The following is a 22,298-nucleotide window of genomic DNA, read 5'->3' as shown; positions in this document are numbered from 1 at the left end:
TACAATTATACAGTTTTGATACTTGTACTTTCTTTATTATTTCAATGTAGGAAAATGATTTTTTTTATACGTACTTAGTCACTTGACAATTCACTTTTATACGTAAAATAATTATTAAAAAAATAATTTTTTGTATTATAAAAAAATTAAAAAGCAAAATAGGATGGAAATATTTCTATGAATGTCAAAATAACAGAGTCGTTCAGATCTAGATCCACTCGCGCCACCTAACCTTTCAAACTCAGTTCCATCCATCACATACAAAATCTACTGTTTTTTCTTTTTTGTTTCATTCTGCCTTCGGTCCCAACAACTTGCGGATAATGTTTACCTATTTCATTCTACATTTTATGATGTGATCATCAAATAACCAACAAAGCAGTGATTTGTTTAAAACTGATGAAGGGCACATACATTTCTCTTCTCAAAAGCTGCAAATCCATGTCCCAATTGAAGCAAATTCAGGCCCACATATTCAGTGTTGGCCTTCAACAAGATAGAGACATCCTTAACAAGCTCATGGCCTTTTCCATGGACTCATCACTAGGGGATTTTAACTATGCAAACAGAATCTTCAAATACATTCATACCCCCTCTTTGTTTATCTATAACCTCATGATCAAGGCCTTTGTGAAAAGGGGTAGCTTTAGGAGTGCCCTTTCTCTGTTTCAGCAACTTAGGGAGCATGGTGTGTGGCCTGATAACTACACCTACCCTTATGTCTTGAAGGGTATTGGTTGCATTGGGGAGGTTGGGGAAGGAAAAAAGGTTCATGCTTTTGTGGTTAAGACTGGCCTTGAGTTTGACGCTTATGTGGGTAACTCGTTGATGGACATGTATGCAGAGTTGGGCCTGGTTGACGGCTTCACGCAGGTGTTTGAGGAAATGCCTGAGAGGGATACGGTTTCTTGGAACATCATGATTTCGGGTTATGTCAGGTGCAAGAAGTTCCAGGAGGCAGTGGATGTTTACCGGCGAATGCGAAAGGAGAGCAATGAAAAGCCTAATGAAGCCACGGTTGTGAGCAGTCTGTCCGCGTGTACGGTGTTGAGAAATTTGGAGCTTGGTAAGGAAATTCACTATTACATTGTGAATGAACTGGATTTTACTACTATAATGGGGAATGCTTTGTTAGACATGTATTGTAAGTGTGGGCATGTGAGCGTCGCCCAGCAGATTTTCGATGCAATGACCGTTAAGAATGTGAATTGTTGGACCAGCATGGTAAACGGGTATGTGACCTGTGGTTTGTTGGATCAAGCTCGAGATTATTTTGAGAGGAGTCCAAGTAGGGATATTGTTCTTTGGACAGCTATGATTAATGGGTATGTGCAGTTTAATCGTTTTGAAGAGGCAATTGCATTGTTTGGGGAGATGCAGATGAGAGGTGTGAGACCGGATAACTTCGTTGTGGTTACTCTTCTTACGGGTTGTGCTGAATCGGGAGCTCTAGAGCAAGGCAAGTGGATTCATAATTACATAGATGAAAACAGAATCCTAGTGGATGTTGTGGTTGGTACTGCCCTTATTGAAATGTATGCTAAATGCGGTTGCATAGATATAGCTTCGGAGATTTTTTATGGATTGAAGGAAAAGGACACTGCCTCATGGACTGCAATTATATGTGGGCTGGCCATGAATGGTAAAACAAGTAAAGCACTTGAGTTATTTGAAGCAATGCAAGTGTGTGGGTTTAAACCTGATGATGTTACCTTCATTGCTGTTTTAAGTGCTTGTACACATGCAGGATTGGTTGAAGAAGGCAGAAAGTTATTTCATTCCATGTCAAGTGTGTATCACATTGAGCCAAATTTAGAGCACTATGGGTGTTTCATTGACCTTCTTGGTCGAGCCGGACTGTTACAAGAGGCAGAAGAGTTGGTAAGAATGTTACCAGATGAAAACAATGAAATAATAGTTCCACTCTATGGAGCTTTGTTAAGTGCCTGCAGAACTTATAGCAATATTGATATGGGTGAAAGGCTTGCTACAGCACTGGCGAAAGTTAAATCAAGCGATTCAACTCCTCACACACTTCTTGCTAGCATTTATGCCTCTGCTGACAGATGGGAAGATGTGAGAAAGGTGAGAAGTAAGATGAAAGATATGGGAATCAAAAAGGTACCAGGATATAGTGCCATTGAGGTGGATGGAATGTGGCAACAGAGGTTGAGTCATGAGTGAGGCCCTTTCCCATATCTGGACCAAAATTGGTCTTGCGAAAGTAGAGAGGTAATCAACAATTGATTTACAATCTTTTAGTTTGAATCGTGATTTTTTAACTGGTAAAAGCAATATGGAAGTTTCACGTTCAAATGTTTTATTTTTACCATGGAACTCTTCAGTTCAGTGAATTTTGCATACAATCGCAGAATACACAATGTTTCATGTTTATGGACTATTGGAGGAAAATGAATGGCTACTATCTTTTTGGCTGGATGGAGAACTAAAACGAATGACTTCCTGTCTTACTCGTAAGAGAATCTGATGTAGAAGGCAAAATGGTGGGTTTGAACATCGGTTGCTATTGATTTATATTTCACTCTTCTTGTTTGGAGTAAGACTATGTCCTAATGTTAGCTTGTATACTTGGCAATACCATCCTCAGTTCCACATTGGCATTGTAACACAGGTCTCTCTTTATATGATTCAGAATTACAGATTATTTCAACAGCGCCAAGTATCTTTTCTTCATCCTCTGTTCTCAAGAACGGCTCCAACATAAACCTCACAAATCTTTAGTTTGAACAACATTTTCTATTTTAATTTTTTAACTATAACATTGTCACGACGGTTTTAAACAGTGCACTATTGTTGCGTAGCCACAACCGAGCCCAAAGCTGCTAAATGGGCCATCATAAATAGTCTTATAATTTAAGGTAGAATCATTTTTAATATATTATGCTGTAAGACTAGAAAGCTACTTTAGAAAGTATAATAATAACACGTAGACAACCGAATTCCTATGATTAAGGGATATCCTCGTCATATACTCTTATAATATGCTAAATAAGGAAACAACAAAACACAAACTTGACAGAAATAATACAGCTAATAAAACACATTCTAACATTACTCTTAAGCTGGTGAGTAGGTATTTTCCATTTTGAGGTTGGAAACGGTTAGCATAAAGTTGAAGAGAATAAGTTTTGATAATATCTCAAAATTAAGTCTTAAGTGCTTTTATTGCAAAAAGATCTTCATGAAGATTTGTCTTGGATTAAAACTTTTGTAAATTAGTAGGTTTATGTATAGGATGTAGTTTATCTTTGATTCTATGTATTGTTTGCCTGGTTGCGTTAAAATGCATTTTAAATAAGAAAACTTCATCTTATATTCAAGATAATCGATTATCAAATTGTAATAATCTATTATTAGTAATAAGTTATGACTTGTCATAATTGATTATCACGAGCAATTATCAGAATTTTTAAATAAGTTTTATTTACCATTGTACATTCATTAAATGCATAATCAATTATTATAAGTGGATAATTGATTTTGACACGTTAATTAGTTGACAATAGATTTTTTGAGGTATGTATAATCAATTACCATAAGTGGATAATTGATTTTGATACGTTAATTAGTTGACAAAGAATTTTTTTTATGGTATCCTTGGACAAGATCTCTATAAATTAGATTCAAACTCATTCTAAAGTACAACATACTAAATACGTTTATTTCGAAATTCTTATATGTTGCACGCGATGATTAGTGTTCTAGGCGATGATTAGTGTTCTAGGGATTGTGTAACCCTTGTGTTGTGGCTTTGAGAACTTGACGTGTTGGCATAGAGCGAGAACTTTTACTAGGAGTGTGATTGAGTGTTTTTGTTAAAAGGTTGTCATCCTTTGTAAAGATTCAAAAGAGGTGTTCATCCTTCGTGAAACATTCAGAGGAGATGTTCATCCCTTATGGGTTTTAGGAGAAGTGAGTTTCATCTCTTGAGTAACAAGATATGTGTTCTAACAACTAGATGTAGGATATGTGTGATTCGAACCAGTATAAAAATTACCTATATAATTTTCTCTTTTCCTTACTCTTTAAATTTGTTTAAATTATTTTAAGATACGAAAACTTATTAAAAAACCAATTGTTTATGGCTAAATTGTATGAAACTTTTAAAGCACGTGAGTTCAAGGATTTGACGTTTAGGAAAGAAATTGAATATACTAATAATGTTACTATTAGTAGGATTAAGAACAGTAAAGTATAGCCCTAAATGTTTGTTTCTTCCTTAATTTTATATGTATTTAGGGACGTTGCATATGTTTGATAATACTAGTTGAGATATTTACTTAATTAGGATCCCAGATAATATAATGATGTTTTAACATTCTTATTCTTGATTAAACAAAACTTTTGAATTAATGGAAACTTACATAATTTTTTCTTACAGATCAAATCTAACGCTTCCAAAGCTTCCAAATCCAACCTTCAAGAGTGTTGCTCAAACTTATTTCCAAGTTGAAGAGGAGAAACCAATTTCTAGTTTCGCACATAACAACCTTACAATGTTTAGATAACACGAGATGTGAATTAAGCACAGCTTGATACTCGATTTCTGTACATAAGATAAAATTACACAATAGCAAAGTCTCTTATCTCACCAAATGAGAGAGGGCCAATGGGCAACTCTAAGGCAACCCAAAGTAAAAATCATACAACTTCAGAGCTAATGTGCTAATTGTCTACTTTTATAGAACCATGTATAAACCAAATTATATTTGAGTAAACAAAAACAGAATATGGAAATTTCCTTTCGAAACTCATACACAGTAAAACAATAGGCACAACACTTTGCTCGTACGAACGATCAAAAATGAACTCAACCTGTACCCATGATTTTCTCCAAGATCACCATGACATCTAGCATGGTTTTGTTACTTTGCAGAACAGCTTTGGCATTTCACATACAGCATAGCAGAGTGTGGCAAAGAAGGGATACTTCAACATCGAATCTATGCCAGAATCACTTTTTATGACTAACTTTGAGAATTAGATGCACTTGCCTTTTGAAAATGGACCTTAGCTCTTCATTGGCTTCAATTCCTATTCTCCTGTAATAAACAAGCGTATATAAACAAAAGTTTCCTTACCTCAACATAATGAAAACCCAAATACCTGTTCATCTGAAGGATGCAGGGGTGAAAAAGTTAATGCAAAAAGCATACACTGCCTTACAGGAGATGGATGAGGGCATGAGGAAGGTAGATTCAGACAACAAAATGAAATAAAATAAGACCTAAGATTAAAACGGAACAATCTACAGAAAATGGAAAATTTCCAGCATAAGACGTTTATCGCTTCTATTCCTGAGTTCAGAAAACCATCATGATTAACCAAAAGTGCACAACTAAACTTGAAAATCTCAAAGATATAGCACAAAACAAGATGGAGACACCCTTGTTTTTCGCATATATTTTGATTGAACTTAAACCAAAGCATTCCAATCATGTCATATAATATTCAAAACAGGAGAAACTGATAAAATTAATAATAGCAAACTCTGTTAAGCTACATAAAGGAAAGGCTAAAATATACGTTACCCAATTTTTGAGCCATTCTTCCCCACAATAATCTTGCGTTGGCTTAATTTGTTAGTGATGAAGTGCTGCTCGATCCTAAGAGAACCATCTCGTAACTCTTTCCAATCAATCAATCGATGTTCAATATCATACGGAATTTCCTGAATTGATAAATTTGCTGGTCAATATATATAATATTGTTACACAATTAGCCAAATCATACCATATATTTCTCACAATTTTTAGCTACATATTACAAGAATGAATGGATTGGATTCAACAACTACCTGATGTACGTGGTCCAATAACCTTTCACGCACGACTTCTACTGCTATCATCTTCATAACTTCCTCACTCATGCTAAGGGGATCCTCTTCCCAGGGTCGTTGAACGGCCTATGCATAAGAAACAATAAAAAACCAAAATTAAGCGAGGATTATCTAGTCAAAGATATCGGCAACTGCAAGAACTATAAAAAATGTAATTGCAAAAGAAAATAAATGCAAATATGCAAAATAACAAAAGAACACATTGCTATTTTTTTAGAAGAACTATTGAATTATTTGTTTACACCAACAAGACAGTAGAAATAGAAAGATCCATGCCTGCTCCATCAAGTACTGAGTCAAATCTTTTACACCAGCCCCCTTCAATCCTGATATCATGAAATGCCTAAATAATATTTAAAAAAAAAAAGGTATTAGAAGCTAGCTTAAGAACTAGAGTCAATCCACACAAAAGTTGCCATCATACTGCAGACCATTGTCTATCCTAGTCTTTCCACGACAAAACCTTACCTTTCATATCCAGGAAGATCTTTGAACTCTTCAGCAACCTTCAACAAGTCTTTCTTTTTCTCTACTAAATCAATCTTATTCATACACAAAATTCGCCTTTGATTTAGAACCGATCGAGTTCCCATTCGTTTAATTAATTGTATCACTCTTTGATCAGGCCTGTTTTAATCAAATTTTTAATAGGATGTGGTCACAATAACAATACAAAGAAAATGTGCCATCAAAACATAAAACTATAGTAAGGGAAAAAGATTAAGAGGCAAAAATATTGTGATAACAGGTTGCAATTGATTTGGCCTATTGCTAATCAAAATAATAATCTCAACAAAACAAGATCACACATTGTCTCTAATCCTCTCTTTCATGAGAGGACCAAAAATATTGTGGCAGATTGTTATTTTTTACAAGAAAAATTAAAATATAAAGTTATCACAACTAGATTTGTCAACTCTAGTAAACAATTGACTAAAATATTCACCAAGGATTGGTTATATACGACCTATAAGCTCAAGCTTGAGTAAGGTTGTTATAACTATTGAAATAAGGAATTGATCCACTTGAGATTGAAACTGTAAAATAATTCTAGAAGGCTTGAAAGATCCCTCTCACTCTCATTCTATATGTAAGAAAGTTCTGATACAAAATAGGTAGTTCTAATACAATAATGATAAATAGGGTAAATACTCTAACAATGATAAATAGGGTAAATACTCTAACAATAATAAATAGGGTAAATACTCTAACAATAATAAATAGGGTAAATATTCTAACACTCCCCCTTAAACTAGAGTATACAAATTGTATGTACCAAGCTTGGAACAAATAAACTCAATCCAAGCATACAAATTTCTCTCTTTCCTAGTGTTTAACGCATAAATATTTTAAAAAATTCAAAGGTATACAGAATATCCCAAAGGATTGTCCATAGATTAAGTTAAGTAGCTATATAATCTGACTAACTGAGAGAGATAAGGTAAATACTAATATTAATTGTATAGATTATTTTTTTCTCAATATAAATAAAGCACCCATGTTTTCATAGAATTACACGGTTTCAGCTCAATGTTTCTCTCTTTCCTAGAGTTTAACGCATAAATATTTTTAAAAGTTCAAAGGTATACAGAATATCCCAAAGGTATACTGAGAGATAAGGTAAATACTAATAGAAGGGTAGACATTATTCATATCACATTTTCAGAAAACTCAAAGGCATGTCTTATAGGGAAAAACAACCAAAGCCATATATACTAGGATAAATAAAATAGAAAAATTGGGCACGTCTAAAATATGAATGAACTCTTGCTAAAGTAGTACTTAAAATAAATGAACACTTAATTACAAGACATTTTAAACGGTGCCCCCACCATTTTATTTCAACATACACAATTTTAACATGGGTTTGTTATTTGCAATTCCCCCAAAAACCTATGGCCTCTATTTGGATAAACTTCTTCACAAAACCTTATAGGAAAAAAACAAAAAAGTAAAATGAATTGAGCTTCTCCTATAAGTTATAAAACACATATACACTTAATCTTTTTTTAAAAAAAAAATCTCTTTTTAAGTTCTCCAAAATCTGAGAAGATTTTAACTTGTAACTGAATTCAATACATTTTACCTAGGTATCTTCTTTTATAAACACCTATAGAAAAGGTTATCAAAACAGAGACTTAATATAGAAAGCAATAGGTAGAAACACAAGACTAAGACAACTCCATAATTTATTTAATAAACCTTGACCTGGTAATATGTCTATGAACATCAAAAATGACTATGAGCACTTCATAGAGATTGACAGAACTCCAAGCACTTTCAACACGGACTTTGACATCCCTATAAGGAAATCCAGCGATATTCAACATGAGCCCTGGTGTATCAAAAAAACACTGCAAAAAGAATATTACAACACTGAGTATATGTAGATAAGTAAAATGTATTAATAAAAATCAAATTTTAGGCCTATAAAAACAAGAATAAAATAGCAAGATCGTGGATAACTAAATCTTCAATTCAAAGTTCTTAATAAATATAATTCAGCAAATCATAAACAAATGACAAAAGGCAAGGCTTACAAGTGGTAGGTTGAGAACGACATAAAGCATTGGAAGTAGTAAAAATGTAAAGGTAGAGTAGAATATATCAAAATGCTTGCACATAGTTTAGTTGGATTTTTAGTCATAAGCTGTATAACAGTTCAAGGAAATCTGCAGCAATGGGTACTTTAATTCTAAGCTAAAACCTCCTGAGAACACCTTTTCATGTCACTTGTCACCATCACAGTCAACATCCACTTTTTTCTAGGCCTCAACATGGTCTCCAAACTCATTCAAGTAAAATGGTATCGTTGAGAAACGTACAGCAAAAGCTGCTATGTTAATATAAGGAAAAGAAAATTCTTTAACTGGATTCTTCACTTCCCTCCCATGATCATTGAATTACATTTCGCAAATTGAAATACAATGTACATAAGGGTCTACTAGCGTTAGACTTGAAAAGATATCCTACCTGCTAAAGTGAAAAAATATCCTCATTTCACAATGAAATAATCTCTTCAATTTTCAGAATGAATCACATAAAGAATATCAAGGTTCATTGATTAGTGATCATGCATATACCAATAATAGAAATGGACTAGCTAGTCTATTACTGTTATTATTTGAATATAGAATATTTTACCAGATGCAACAATTCTACAGGTTAAGTATATCATTCTCAGACGAACTGACACCTGTTTAATCAAGCATTTCAAAAACCACATTTTGGAACAAATGAGAATCATATATCCATAAACAAAAGTCTCCTAATTTATTGAAGGTAATATGTTATAAATCATAATAGTACAACCACCTAGCTCCAATGGAAGAGGTCTACTCGTTCTGTCAGTGTTCCTTTTTACCCACAAAGAAGTAACACAAGCAAACCAGTCACTCACAATTTGGGTGTCTCCTTTTGTCAATACTCCCACAATTTCATGAGTTGTGGTATTTGTCTTCCGTGAAACTGCTGCTACCTTTGTCCCAACCTAAGACAAATCAGAAAATGCATACATCACATTCAGAAAAAAAAAATGATGAGATCATCCACCACCGAAGATGCTAGGTAGGAAGCATAAATTCTGAAAATATACAGTTAGGCATCACCTACTACTTCTTAAAAGATCAATGTCACCTAAAAACTCGTTAATCGATTATTTATTCTTCCTCAATGATCAACAGAATCAAGCAATCAATGTTTTAAAAACGTTAATTTAGTCCCATAACCTCTTTGCAAAGATATGCGTATATAATCAAATCACACAAGATATTAAGAAACAGTCAGCAACCGCAATTTCAGCCAGAACATAGAGGATTTTGTGATCTCCACAACCATAATCGTGGCCATATGAACCACATTTGTCCACAATGTGTCATATATTTCAAAAAAAATTATTTTGTTAAAAATTTTGGCAACCACATTTCTTCCACAACATTAAGGCTTTTGCGATCTGCACCACTGAAATTGAGGCACAATGAGCTGCATTTGTCTGCAATTCTCCATATTTATGTGCAATTTTTCATCAGAAGTGGTCAACAATTGCAACTCTGGCACAATGCTCAACTACATCTTCGCATTAAAGTTTGTAAACTTTACGTTTTATTTCAAAATTAAGTTTAACTCATGACTTGCTTATATAAACTGAGTTTCCGGACAAAAATTAACGTGCAAGCAAACCTTTTGAAGGTAACCACACATTTCATGAAACTGAGTTTACGAGTTTACTTTCCACTACTTTGAAGCATCCCAAACTAAAAACCGAACAAGTCATGAAACTAAATATTGCTCAGCAAGTGCCATTTCGACCTCAACACCTAAGCTTTTTGGATCTCCATGACCGTAATTGAGGTTTTCAATTTTGGTTCTCCATTTTTTTTTTCGTATTTTTCTAAAATTATTGTTTTTGGTCATAACAAGAAGGAACGCAACAAAAACTGCAACCGTGACAGCAATTTAGAACGTTGAAGAATACCAGTGAGAAAAATTACGATACTAGAAATGAACTTGAGAATTTGCGAATGATACGATTATTACTTGGAACGAACCATAAAATTAGTTAGCGCAGACTTGCCAGCGTTGGGAGCGCCAATGATTCCCACGGACAACGATTTTTGCTCTTCCTCCTTCACCATGCCTTTCGCTCCTTCTACTTCCTCATCTTCCTCCTCGTTTTCCACCGCGGCTTCGAGCAAGGCCTTGGCTAGAATCCTTCTCCTCATCTCATCTTGCTCCTCCTTCAGCCGCAGTTTCCCCTTCGGGCCCTCTTCTCCAAACACCACCCGGTCCGCGCGGGCCCGGTACTTGTCGTCCCACGTGGGCCCGAGCTTGGGCCCGGGGTCCGTGTCGAGGGCATAGTGGGAGCTGTCGAAGACGGAGTCGGAGTCCGCGGAGGTGGTGGGGTCGTCGGGGCGAGGCTGAGGCTGCGGTTGGGCGGAGAAGAAAAGAGGGGTGGGAGCGTGAGAGGCGGGGAAATAGAGGGTCCTTCTTAGGGTTCTCAAGGCTTTCATTGTCGTGATTCGACGACCATGGAATGGGAACTCTGTTGCTTTTCGCCTTTGGGGTTTAAGGGGATGCTTGGCTCAGGGTTTTCATTCTTCATAAAATCTCACTATTTTTCTCACCTAATTAGCCGTGTAAACATTATAATTTTAAGAAAATAAAATATAAATATTTTTTTATAAAAAAAAAATTATGTCAACACTGGTCAATTATTCCATACCAAGTATTATGTGTTCAGGGATGTCAAATTACTATCACAGGAGATAATTCTAAATCTTAAAAAATGTGTATTTAAATTAGTTTACGTATAAAATGTTTTGGGTATATGAAAAAATATATATTATAACACTCCAAAATTTCAGTGCTACAAGCATTTACTTTTAATCATAATTCAGAAAAAAAAATTGGATCATTTACCAAATTTACTCAAATTTTATTTATAACATGAATTACTCAGTTTACATAAAATTTTATTGTAGTAGAATATAATATATCATCTAAAAGAAAATTCTTATGTTATATTCTTTTTATTTTTCACTCTTCACACTTATGCATATTTTTTTTACTTTTCCACTTTTCAATGTATTTCAATGTCAGTTTGTATGTTGTCACACTTAAACATAAATACACAAGGATGAGTTAACATAAAAATAAGATTTAATATATATTTTGGTTTTTATTTTTGTTAATTTTGTTCAAAGTTATTATCGACTTTTTAAGACGTTTAAAATCGTCTCAACTTTTGTGTTTTTTTTTTAATTTGGTCTTTGCTTCTAAATCGGCATTGTGTCCACATGAGCTCTGAGTAAATAACTTGATTCTCGCATCATCTCATCTTCTTTCCAACATCCTCGACTTCAGCGCCAATGCATCATCACTCACCAAACTCTCCCTCCCCTTTATTACATTGCCACAATGCACTACCATCTTCTTTCTCGTACCACAACCTACAAACAAAAACCCAAATCGCGAACCTTAATCTGTGAACAGAAACCAAAATCACAAACCATAATCTGTAAACAAAAACTCAAATCGTGAATCCTAATTTGCAAAACGAAACCCAAATCGCAAAAACCTAAATCTCCACCACAGATCTCGCACTTTCATCACCAAAAATCTTCAGAAGAACCAAGAGAAGTCATCGTGCAACCGCGAGATACCCAAGTTCGTTCATCCTCGTGAATTACCTTTTATCGCACAAAGAAACCTATAAGGAAATAGAACCACGACATCACGAAACAAAGAAACCCCTAAATCACAAACCCTGATTTGCAAACAAAAACCAAAATCGCGAACCATAATCTGCAAACCAAAACCCAAATCGCAAAAGCCTAAATCTCCACCACAGATCTCACACCTTCATCACTAAAAACCTGTAGAAGAACTAAGAGAAACCTATAATAAGGAAACCCCTAAATCGTGGGCACTTCGCGAGCATCTTATCTTCACACCACTGCGAGAGTCACCACGAACTAGAAATGTGAAAACATTTCATTGTGGAGTCGTCGTTAACGATTTAGATGTCGTTAGGAAAAAGAACCAAATTGAACAAAAATTACAAAAATTATAACCACTTTGAAGAAAAAGTCGAGGACCACTTTGAACAAAACTAAAAGGACCAAAATAGGTATTAAGCCTAAAAACAAATCAACATGTCATATCTTCTTGCAATATTCATTTAATAGTATTATGTCACCCACATTAAACCAAATATTAGTCCCTAAAGCTCTCTATTTAGAAACAATCATCTTCTGAACTCGACAATCTAAAAATCGAACATCAAATACCAATCCATAAAGTTCTTTATTTAGAAACATCCATATTTTAAACTCAATACTCTAAAGACCCTTTACAATCAAGCAAGCCCAAACACAATTCTTAGAGATTTTTATGCATAGACATCTGTCCCCTGAATTCAATACCATGAGAGCCCTCCACTCAACCAAACTACCTACCAAAAGGGATTTGGTTAACAGCTCAAAGAGCCACTTTAAACACAGTCTAAACAACACTCAAAAGAGCTTAGTCCTAACATGCATAACTCTAATTATAACTTATACAACACTCACACGTAGACAACTATATTCATCAGGAAATTAAGCTAACCATTGCACATACAACTTTGTTCATCGATAAATTAAATATGTACGTTCGTCAATAATTATAACTTATCGACAAACATTTCTATTAACAAATCAAATAAAGTATTTGTCGGTAATTAACATTTATCGTCAAATCTTATCCTATCGATAAAAATAAGTCAATAATGTGTTTTTGCATTTTGTACAATATTATAAAGTGTTAAAGATGTTAATCTTTTGTGTGATACTTTGTTATTTTAGTTATATTGTAAGGATTGTTTTGCCTTAATTTGATCATTACGTATCATTCAGCAAGAAAATAGGAATTCGTTTATTCATGAACCTTTCATATAGAAACTTCAATTATAATTCATTGTTTAGTATGAACACATGGAAAAAAAAAACAGAGCAAATAGGTTATGAAATTTTGAAAATACTTTATTTTTTTATTAGTAAAATAGTTATTTGAAGTAATTTATATTTCATTTATGCATAATGCAATATAAGAAAATTATTTAATAGAAACTAAGTTTAGAGACTCAAAACAATTAGTCATTATATTTACTAAGACATCATGTTATAACTAAAAAGTATTAATATTTAAAATATAATTGATTGAGATTTAGAATTTAAATTGATCTCTATTACTAACTATCATAGTTACTTATTATTATTGTTTTTTAATTAATCTTTATTTTAAACTTATCATATAACACATATCATATATTTTTTTGTCCTAATTTTTTTATTTCCAATTTCTTCTGTTATATTATTATGTAGGAAATGAATTAAATTAAATACTTATAAAAATTATAAATTTTTTAGGTTTCATTTTTTTTTCTTCCACATATTATCTATAAAATGCTAATTCTTTATATATTAATTTGTTAACTTGCAAATTTAATAATTTATACTAAGTTTTCGCATATATGGTAGGCCTAATAAAATGACAATTAAAAGAATTAATTTTATTTAATTTTTGTCATAAACATTATCGAATACATTATAATTCTACTCCTGACATTGACAATCTCCTTTTACACATATTCCACCCTGGTTTCCTTGTCTCATGCAACAAATATTACAAAGTTCTTCACCTATAAGGCATGTTGATGAGTTACAATTTGGTCCTAGTTCACCCTGTGTTGTTATTGGTTCTCCAATGACTGCTTCTGCAACAAATGGTCCTGTAATGGAAAAGTGTTTACAAATTTTACAAACAATTTCTTTTAATATTTTGTAACAAATAAATATACTTTCAAACAAAAATGACAACGGGTCAGGTCGGACACGGATAATACTTATTCGTAATCTGATCCGCAATCCGCATGCTAACTGTACAAGTATCTATTTAAAAAATATTCTCGAGTATTTTAAAACTCGAAGATACTCGCCAAAATTTAAAAAAAAATATATTTTTAAATTTTTTTAAATAAAATTACAAAAAATATATATAATATAATATTAAGTAAATTAAATATAAATTAAAATTTAATTTTAATTTAATTTAATCTAATAAAATATAAATTAATTTTATTTTTAATTAAATTTAATTTAAAAAAGTAAAAATTAATATTTTATTATTATTTTTTGCGAGTAGTGGGTACCTGTGGGAAGGATAATATAATACCTACACCCGACCCGTTTAGAAGCGCGTATTAAAATACCTGTTATCTGTTATCCGCAGGTAATAAATATCTACGAGTAGTAACTATTCGTCGCGAATTTTATTTGCGGATACTCATACTCGCAGAATTTTTTTCTATCCTTACTTCCTAGACAGTGTGTGGACATAGACATACATATTACAATTGAACTATAATATTTCTCTTTTCTCTTCTTTATTATCTTGTTCCTATGTTATCTTAATTCTAAACATAAAATAAATACAAAATTATCAATTATTTTCACATTGCCTTCCATTAACAAAAACAAATGTAATAACATGTCTTTTCATGAGAGTTATATGTCGTAAACAAGTTAAAGTAGAGAAATGAAACATTTTACCAATTACCTTGAGGTAGAACCATAGCAACAATTACAATTCCAATGAACAAAGTTTGATAGAAATGAAAAGTCATTGGAAAAATGTTTTTAGAAGAAAGGTGCTTGACTTTGTATTTAGATAGGAATACTTTATTACAGTATTCAAATATAAGAGTATGAATGTTTAAATTCTAAGCCAAGATATGCTTTTTATAGTGGTTTTTAGATGTGAGTAAATATAATATCAATGAAAATTTAACTTATTTAATGGTCTTTTAATTTATTAATGTTGACATTAAAAGTTTTAAACATATTCTAATTAAACCATTTGATTCTTAAAAGATTTTTTGCATTGTTAACTACATATATGTTTAGTTTGTTTTGGTTTGGTCAAAATAACAACATGTTATTGCAAAATTATTAATTATTATAATTAATTTTGAATTTAATATTATTAAAAACAATAAATAATAAATCTATATAATTAAGAAATATATTTTTCGCTATTAATCATAGTTTTTTATGGTTTTTAAATATTCTTACACTGTTATTTTTGAAAATTTGCTTTTTATCTTTCCAGAATTAAAAAGTTAATATTTTAACATGGGTATTATAAGACTCATTTGCTGTAATTTCATTTATACTTTAATATTTTATAACTTAAAAATTTAGTATAGTTATTTTAATTATATTTTAAATTATTATGTAACTTTACAAAAAAGAATTAATATTATAATTAAATAAAAACAACATAATATTATTATAACATATTAATATATTATAATTAAACTTTCATTTAAGATTTGTTAAGGAAAAATTTTAATTCAAAATTTTAGCTTTTTTAGATGTGAATAAATATTATATTAATGAAAATTTAACTTCATAGTTGCATTATTTAATGGTATTTTATTTTATTAATGTTTCCATTAAAAGTTTTAAAAATATTAAAATTCAACCATTTGATTCTTAAAAGGTTTTGTCAAATTTTTTACTGCATAGGTTTAGTTTGTTTTGGTTTCATCAAAATAGAATCTTGTTATTGCAAAATTATTAATTATTATAATTAAAATTGAATTTAATATTAATAAAACCATTAAGTAGTAATTTTATATAATTAAGGAATATAATTTATTTTCTATTAATCATAATTTATTAGGGTTTTTAAATATTCTTACAATGTTATTTTTGGAAATTGTCTTTTTATCTTTCAGTAGCGTTTTTTAAATAAAGTCATGTTAGGTATCAGTACGAGCTTAACATCTTCGCTGTGCTGACATTCCAAAATTCATCAATAGTTTACCATCGTATGAAAGTTAATTAAAAATTACAAAGCATAGGGAACCACACAAAATCCACGACAATGCTGATTGGAAATAAATTGGGTCGCCGCTGAGTCTACTGTTTTGCACTACACTGTTGCTTAGCTGATGCAATTAGATTGGGCTGCTGCTGCTGCAAATGCTGGCTGGACCTTGGGCTTAAGTGAAACGCTGTTTTGGGCTGCTGCACATGGGATTGGCTGCTGCATTGTATCATTGTGGCCAACAAAAACAATTTTTGGAGCGTTACTCCCTCCACCATCACATGTTGCTGCATGCACCTCCTTATTCTCATTTTTCCCTTGCAGAACACTTAAATGATGGTGGTTAAAAAGATTTACTTTTTACCAACCTTCACATACTTCATCAATGCGGTCCCCACATATATATGCACCCCCACACCCCACCACGGCACCACAATTTCTTCTTCTTCTTTATGTTCAGTTGAGAATGTGTTGGTGTGGTTATGAGTGGAGGTGATGTGCTTCTGCTTGTGTTGTGCTTGTTTGTGCTTGCTTGGAAGTGGCAGAGCTTGGTAGTGGTGCAACAAGGTAGTCCGATGGTGGTGGCTAACAGGTGCGGTGGTGGTGGAGGTCGACTTAGGTGCGCTGAATACCCTAAAACGAATGTTGATATCCGTTTAAGTCTTAAACGGATATTGAAATATGTCGACGGATATCAACATCCATTGAAGGGTGAACGAATTTCGATATTTGTCTACCCTTCAACGGACATCGATATCCGTCGACGAATTTTTATATTCGTTTAAGACTTAAACGAATATCGACATTCGTTTAAGAGTTTTTAATTATTTTCTTAATATATTTTGAATGTTTTATTTTAATTTTTTTATTATATATGTTTTATTTAAATTGTTTATTATATATAGTTTTAGTTGAAGGCTCAACGAATTTCTTACATCTGTCAACAGATCTCAAAATCCGTCGAAGGCTCAACGAATTTCTCACATTTGTTCAAGCCTTCGCAGTTCTCTTCTTCTTCCTCTTACACAGCAAACAACAAAGCACATATTTATACACAACACATTCACACCACATACAGAGCACAACACAATATATACATTCAAAATCAACAACTAACCTGGATGGGAAACCAAACCAAACACCAAACTCCACAACGCGATCTACAACACAGACAACAGCATGAACCAAGCACCAAGCACTGACAAAAGAAGAAACAAAGAGAAACAGGGAGCGGGTGGGGGTTGTCTACGAAGAAGAGAGGAAGAGAGAAAGTGAAGGGGTGAAGATTTTTGTGCAAAGAGAGAAAGAGAAAAAGTGAGGGAGTGGGGCGACTCACTTAAGGTTTTAAAAAAGGTAAACAAAGGTAAATGGTAAAAGTTAAAAAACTTTAACCAAAGGTATTTTTGGAATTTAAAAAAAAATAGGGAGGTGTAGGAAGAAATTGGGATGGTTGAGGGAGTAACTCTCTAAATTTTTCTTGTCTGCATTGAGAACTGGAATTGAGTGGAGTGGACTGATATTTGGGCTGTTGATAGGCTAAAGCCCGCTTATACAAAACACTGCATCTAAACTTAATTGATACGATGCATTTTGATGGAGAGGCCTTGGCTCCCTTGAGTTGGCTTGAGCATTTCAATTGAAGAACACCTAAAGCTAGGGTTCAAGCGAGAGAGAGGAAGCAAGAGGAAGAAAGATCCCAGCACTCGAAGCTCAAGCAAGTGACTGGAGTTGACCGATGAGATAAAGAGATTGAAGTTGATCAGAGGGCTTGGAAAGAAGAGCAAACAGAGACCGTCTGATTAGAGGAAGCTCGAAGTGTAGTGAAAAACTATAAAAGAAATTAATTGTATTTGCTAGCTATGTGATCGAATAATTATAAGAAATTATAATGATAGGTGAAAAAAAAAGCATCATCTTTGTTATATATATATATATATATATATATATATATATATATATATATATATATATATATATATATATATATAAATGTATAGTAAATTTGTATATGTAAATTATTTAATTATATTTTAGTTTTAGGGATAATTTCTTTTAAGAATGTCAAATTATGTTATTTGAACTCATTTTGATTTTGAAAAAAAACATTGTACTAACTGAACAATATTTAAGTTCTTTTAAATTAGAAATGATATTGGGCTTATGTGTATATACGTGTTCATCTTCATTTATATATTTGTTTTCATACATATCTTGTTTTAAATTATTAAAATACTTTTAATTTTTTTTAAATAATTTAAAAGTTTACATTATATTTTTATTTTCAATTTTGTAACTTACTTTTAAAATACATATTTGATCATTTTTATTTTTTCTATAACTATTTAACTTTAATCCGATTGTCATTTTATACTCTATATTTAATACCATAACTTTTTTATATTTAACATTAGAAACAAACATGTATATCATTTTGAAATATTTGATAATATAATATTTTTTATGTTTTAAAAATTATCTAATTAATATTTGAATCAATAAAAAGAAAACTATAAACATCCACAGTGATACACTTGTCTTTGATGGAAATGATACAAAAATATCGTACCCAACATAACCGAATTTTTACTTTGAACATAAATGAATTTTTACTTTGAAAACATGAATAGGATAATTAGACTCATACTCCCATTTTCATTCATAGTATCTTCGTCTCATTTTCATTCTTTTTTGTTTTAACTCTTCATCTTCCCCTCTCATGTGTATTATTATGTTATTCATGAACTAAAAATTAATTATTGAAGATCAAAAAATCAAAACAAAACAAGTTTGTTTAAGGATTATTTATAGTTCTTTTTCTCTTTCTTAATTATAATCCTACACTTTGTTATTATAATTTACATTTCTAATTTTAAAATTAATTATTAACCTGGATCTCACCATTAAGATAACTATTTAAATGAATTATTTGATTATTGAATCATGAATTGATATTTGATCTTATCTTAATTTTATAGTTTTATCTGTTTTGTGTTTTAATTTTGATTCAATTTGTATTTTGTTTTTTTTTATTCCTAGACTTCTAATTTTAATTTAAACAATACAGAAACTCAAAATTGAATACAATATACATATATCCTCTTTAATTGATGTAAATTGTATTTTATATTACAAAATTTAGAGAGAGAGAAAACTTAATATCTTTGATTTAAATGATTTAGAGAAAAACATTGAATAATAGCTGACAAAGAAAAATGTTTCCTTTGGATAAAGTTAGGAACCTTGTGCTGAAAGGATACCTTCATATTAGGCATATGGAAAAAGTAAAAAATACTATACAAGATGCAAAAGAAGCCAATATAGCAAAAGTAAGTTCCATAGCAATACAAAAATTTATTTATTTAATCTTTTAATTTATGTAAAAATAATAATCTCATTGAATTCTTCCCTTCTAAATTAATACGAATTTAAAAAAATGAGCAAACTAAAAGATTATGTTTTAAATATAAAATTTATTAAACTAAAAATAATTTTTTATTAACTATTATTTCTCATGATGAATATATAAAATAATAGTTAATTGTTTTCTATTCTACAAGTGATTTTTGAAAGCAAAGATATTATAATTTAACTTTTTCATAAATTAAAATAAAAAAACTCAAGATAAAAAATGCAATACTTTTCAAGAAATTAATTTGAAATTATCAAACAAAATCCATTTCATTTTTTCTTCAAATATGGTAATAGAAATATCTGGATATATAACATTACATACAATAAAAAGAATCCATAAGCAAGTTAACAAAAAAAAAGTAAAATAATAAAAATAAAAATATTACTATTATCCTCTTAAAGAAGGTGAAGGCAAAAGATTGTAACAGTTGCGAGCCAACCTGATGCAGTCCAGGCGGTGGAAGATCTCGGCGTTCGGATCTCTCTCCGTCACCACGTCCGACACGGTCACCTGCACGCCGCCTTTGTACCGGCTCAGTCTGCCCCTCACCCTCGCAACCGCTCCAAACTTCACCACTTCGACGAAGCGCGCGGCGAGCTCGTGGCGGCGGCGGCGCACGACGGAGGGGGAATTGGCGTTGTTAAGCCACAGCACGCAGGGGACGCATCCGGTGCCATCGTCAATGGCGAAGCGGAGGAGTCTATCGGGCTTGAGGTGGAGCAGGGTGATAGTGCCAAGGGTTTCGACGCGCGAGATTGGGATTCCTCTGCGGAGAAACGACGTCGCGGCGTCGGGAGAACGGAAAGGAAATTGTGTCAAGGATAGGAGATCGAAGGCGAGAAGTTTGACGTGCGTGTTCTGAAGCGCCACTGCATTGTTGTTTCCATTTTCCATCTTCCTCAACTTTACCTCTTTCTCTTCCTTTTTCTTCTTTTATCTGTATCTTGTGGCTACTGAAATTAATAAATAATTTTAAAAGTAATAAAAGTTATTTGAAATTCATATTAAACCTATAAATAAAAACCAAAACTATACTTCAAATTATAAATCAATTTAGATATAATAATAAAACAAATCCAACCTCAACCAATATGTTTTCCAAAATTATAATTTTATACACTTAACTCGAAAACTAATGGCGAAATTCTTTTTTATTTTGTAACTTTTAATAAATTTTAATTAATAATAATGTTAAAATTGTGTTAAATCAATACTCATATGATAAATTAATATTCTGAAATATATTAAAATTTAAAAAGTATAAGATAGATAATTCAAAATAAAAATAATAGCCTAATGTAGTGATGCTTAAAATAAATAAATAAAAAAAAATGGTTTATATAAAAGTATAAAAAATCGTGTTTTAGAATTAGTAATGTATTTAAAATAACGAGAATTAAATATTTTAATATTAAAAATTTAAAGTATAATTAAAATATTTTAAACGAGTTTTATTGTTTAAAATATATATTTTTTATAAAACTTTTCTTAGAACTTTTTTTTCTATAAGATATCTTACTATACGATTCGTTTTTTTTTTAAGATAAGAGATTGTAAGATTTCTTAGTTTGTTTCAATTAATTTTTTTAATATTAGTTTTTGTTTCTTTTTTAATTTGTTATTCTTTTACATGTGACTTTATTTGACTCACATGTAGTGTTTGAATTCTTTTTACTAGTCTTTGTTGATCAGTGGCTCCAATTATGTGTCTTTATCGTATTTGTGCTTCTTGTACGATGTTTTAAGGGGTTATCAAGCTATTTGGTTGCTTTTCAAGTAAGGGAAGTCAGTTGCTTTAGTGTGCGCAAGTTTGATAACTATGATGTTATTGGTATGTTATTTGAATTGGATTAGTTTTCGTTGTGTGATTTGATGATTGAATTAGATTGTTTGCTATTTGGAGTGTTGTTACTAAGATGACTGAAAAGTAGAGCAATTGAACAAACTAATATAAGTTTTATTGTATAAAAATTGTATTGAACCAACTCTATGAAAAAGAATATCAATTTGAGCAATTGATCAGGTTCAGGTTCGATTAAATCACAATTTGGTATTTGCTGAGAACTAATGTAGCGCTTAGCGATATTGATTGGGCATTAAGCACAAGCTTTTTTGTGCAAGTTTGAGAGCATTTTTGCTTTAGAATGCTAAGCACCCCTTTTCACCACTAAGTGCCCAGTTTTGCAAATGTTTTGGCTTTGAGCGGTAGCATGGTATCATTGAGCATCATCTTTCACTATAGGTCTAAAGCAATTTAATTTTTGTATGTTGAGTGCTAGAGGAGTGTCGCTGAGCATTTTTTGCGAGAAAAATGGCGTTGAGCGCTAAGACTAGCCTTAAGCGCCCCCTTTTATGAGAAGTTCAACATTGAGAGCCACATTTAAGTGCTAGTGTATATGTTTACTTTGTTTCTTATTTTTTATCGTTTGGTAATTTTCTATATATTCTTTGAGTGTGATAACTATATGTGTGGAAAATGAATATTTTGTTATGGATATATGTGGTATGTTTGTTAAGAGAATTTCAAGGATAAATTCTATGTGATGGTGATGTTTAATGTATGTCTTGACATATGAAGTTTAGAAAGAAGGTATCCTGATGTACTACCAATCATTCAATTCATATAGAGAAAAATGGGGTGTGAGAGAGAATGAC

General features: G+C 31.7%; 3 protein-coding genes across 3 annotated transcripts; 1 reads left to right on the top strand and 2 right to left on the bottom strand.

Moving 5' to 3' along the window:
* The first annotated feature begins 217 nt into the window (after window positions 1-217).
* On the top strand, window positions 218-2,743 carry LOC108323502 (pentatricopeptide repeat-containing protein At1g31430). Its single transcript, XM_017555980.2, has 2 exons — window positions 218-2,232; window positions 2,373-2,743. Exon 1 carries the CDS (start codon window positions 400-402, stop codon window positions 2,182-2,184), a length of 1,785 nt encoding a protein of 594 aa, XP_017411469.1. The 5' UTR covers window positions 218-399; the 3' UTR covers window positions 2,185-2,232; window positions 2,373-2,743.
* A 1,795-nt stretch (window positions 2,744-4,538) lies between these two features.
* On the bottom strand, window positions 4,539-10,973 carry LOC108323499 (GTP-binding protein ERG). The gene is made up of 8 exons (XM_017555975.1): window positions 10,408-10,973; window positions 9,261-9,350; window positions 8,069-8,214; window positions 6,329-6,487; window positions 6,137-6,203; window positions 5,819-5,926; window positions 5,553-5,692; window positions 4,539-5,063 (listed from the first exon to the last, which is right to left on the bottom strand). The coding sequence occupies exons 1-8, from the start codon at window positions 10,867-10,869 to the stop codon at window positions 4,976-4,978; spliced, it is 1,260 nt and encodes a 419-aa protein (XP_017411464.1). The 5' UTR covers window positions 10,870-10,973; the 3' UTR covers window positions 4,539-4,975.
* An 8,913-nt stretch (window positions 10,974-19,886) lies between these two features.
* On the bottom strand, window positions 19,887-20,631 carry LOC108323503 (CST complex subunit STN1). The gene has a single exon (XM_017555981.2). It carries the CDS (start codon window positions 20,535-20,537, stop codon window positions 20,031-20,033), a length of 507 nt encoding a protein of 168 aa, XP_017411470.1. The 5' UTR covers window positions 20,538-20,631; the 3' UTR covers window positions 19,887-20,030.
* Window positions 20,632-22,298: the final 1,667 nt, after the last annotated feature.

Source organism: Vigna angularis, chromosome 10 (assembly GCF_016808095.1).
Source record: "Vigna angularis cultivar LongXiaoDou No.4 chromosome 10, ASM1680809v1, whole genome shotgun sequence".
In the NCBI taxonomy this organism is placed as follows: Eukaryota; Viridiplantae; Streptophyta; class Magnoliopsida; order Fabales; family Fabaceae; genus Vigna; species Vigna angularis.
The sequence above is the reverse complement of the archived record's forward strand: the minus strand, read 5'-3'. Positions and strand labels throughout refer to the sequence as shown.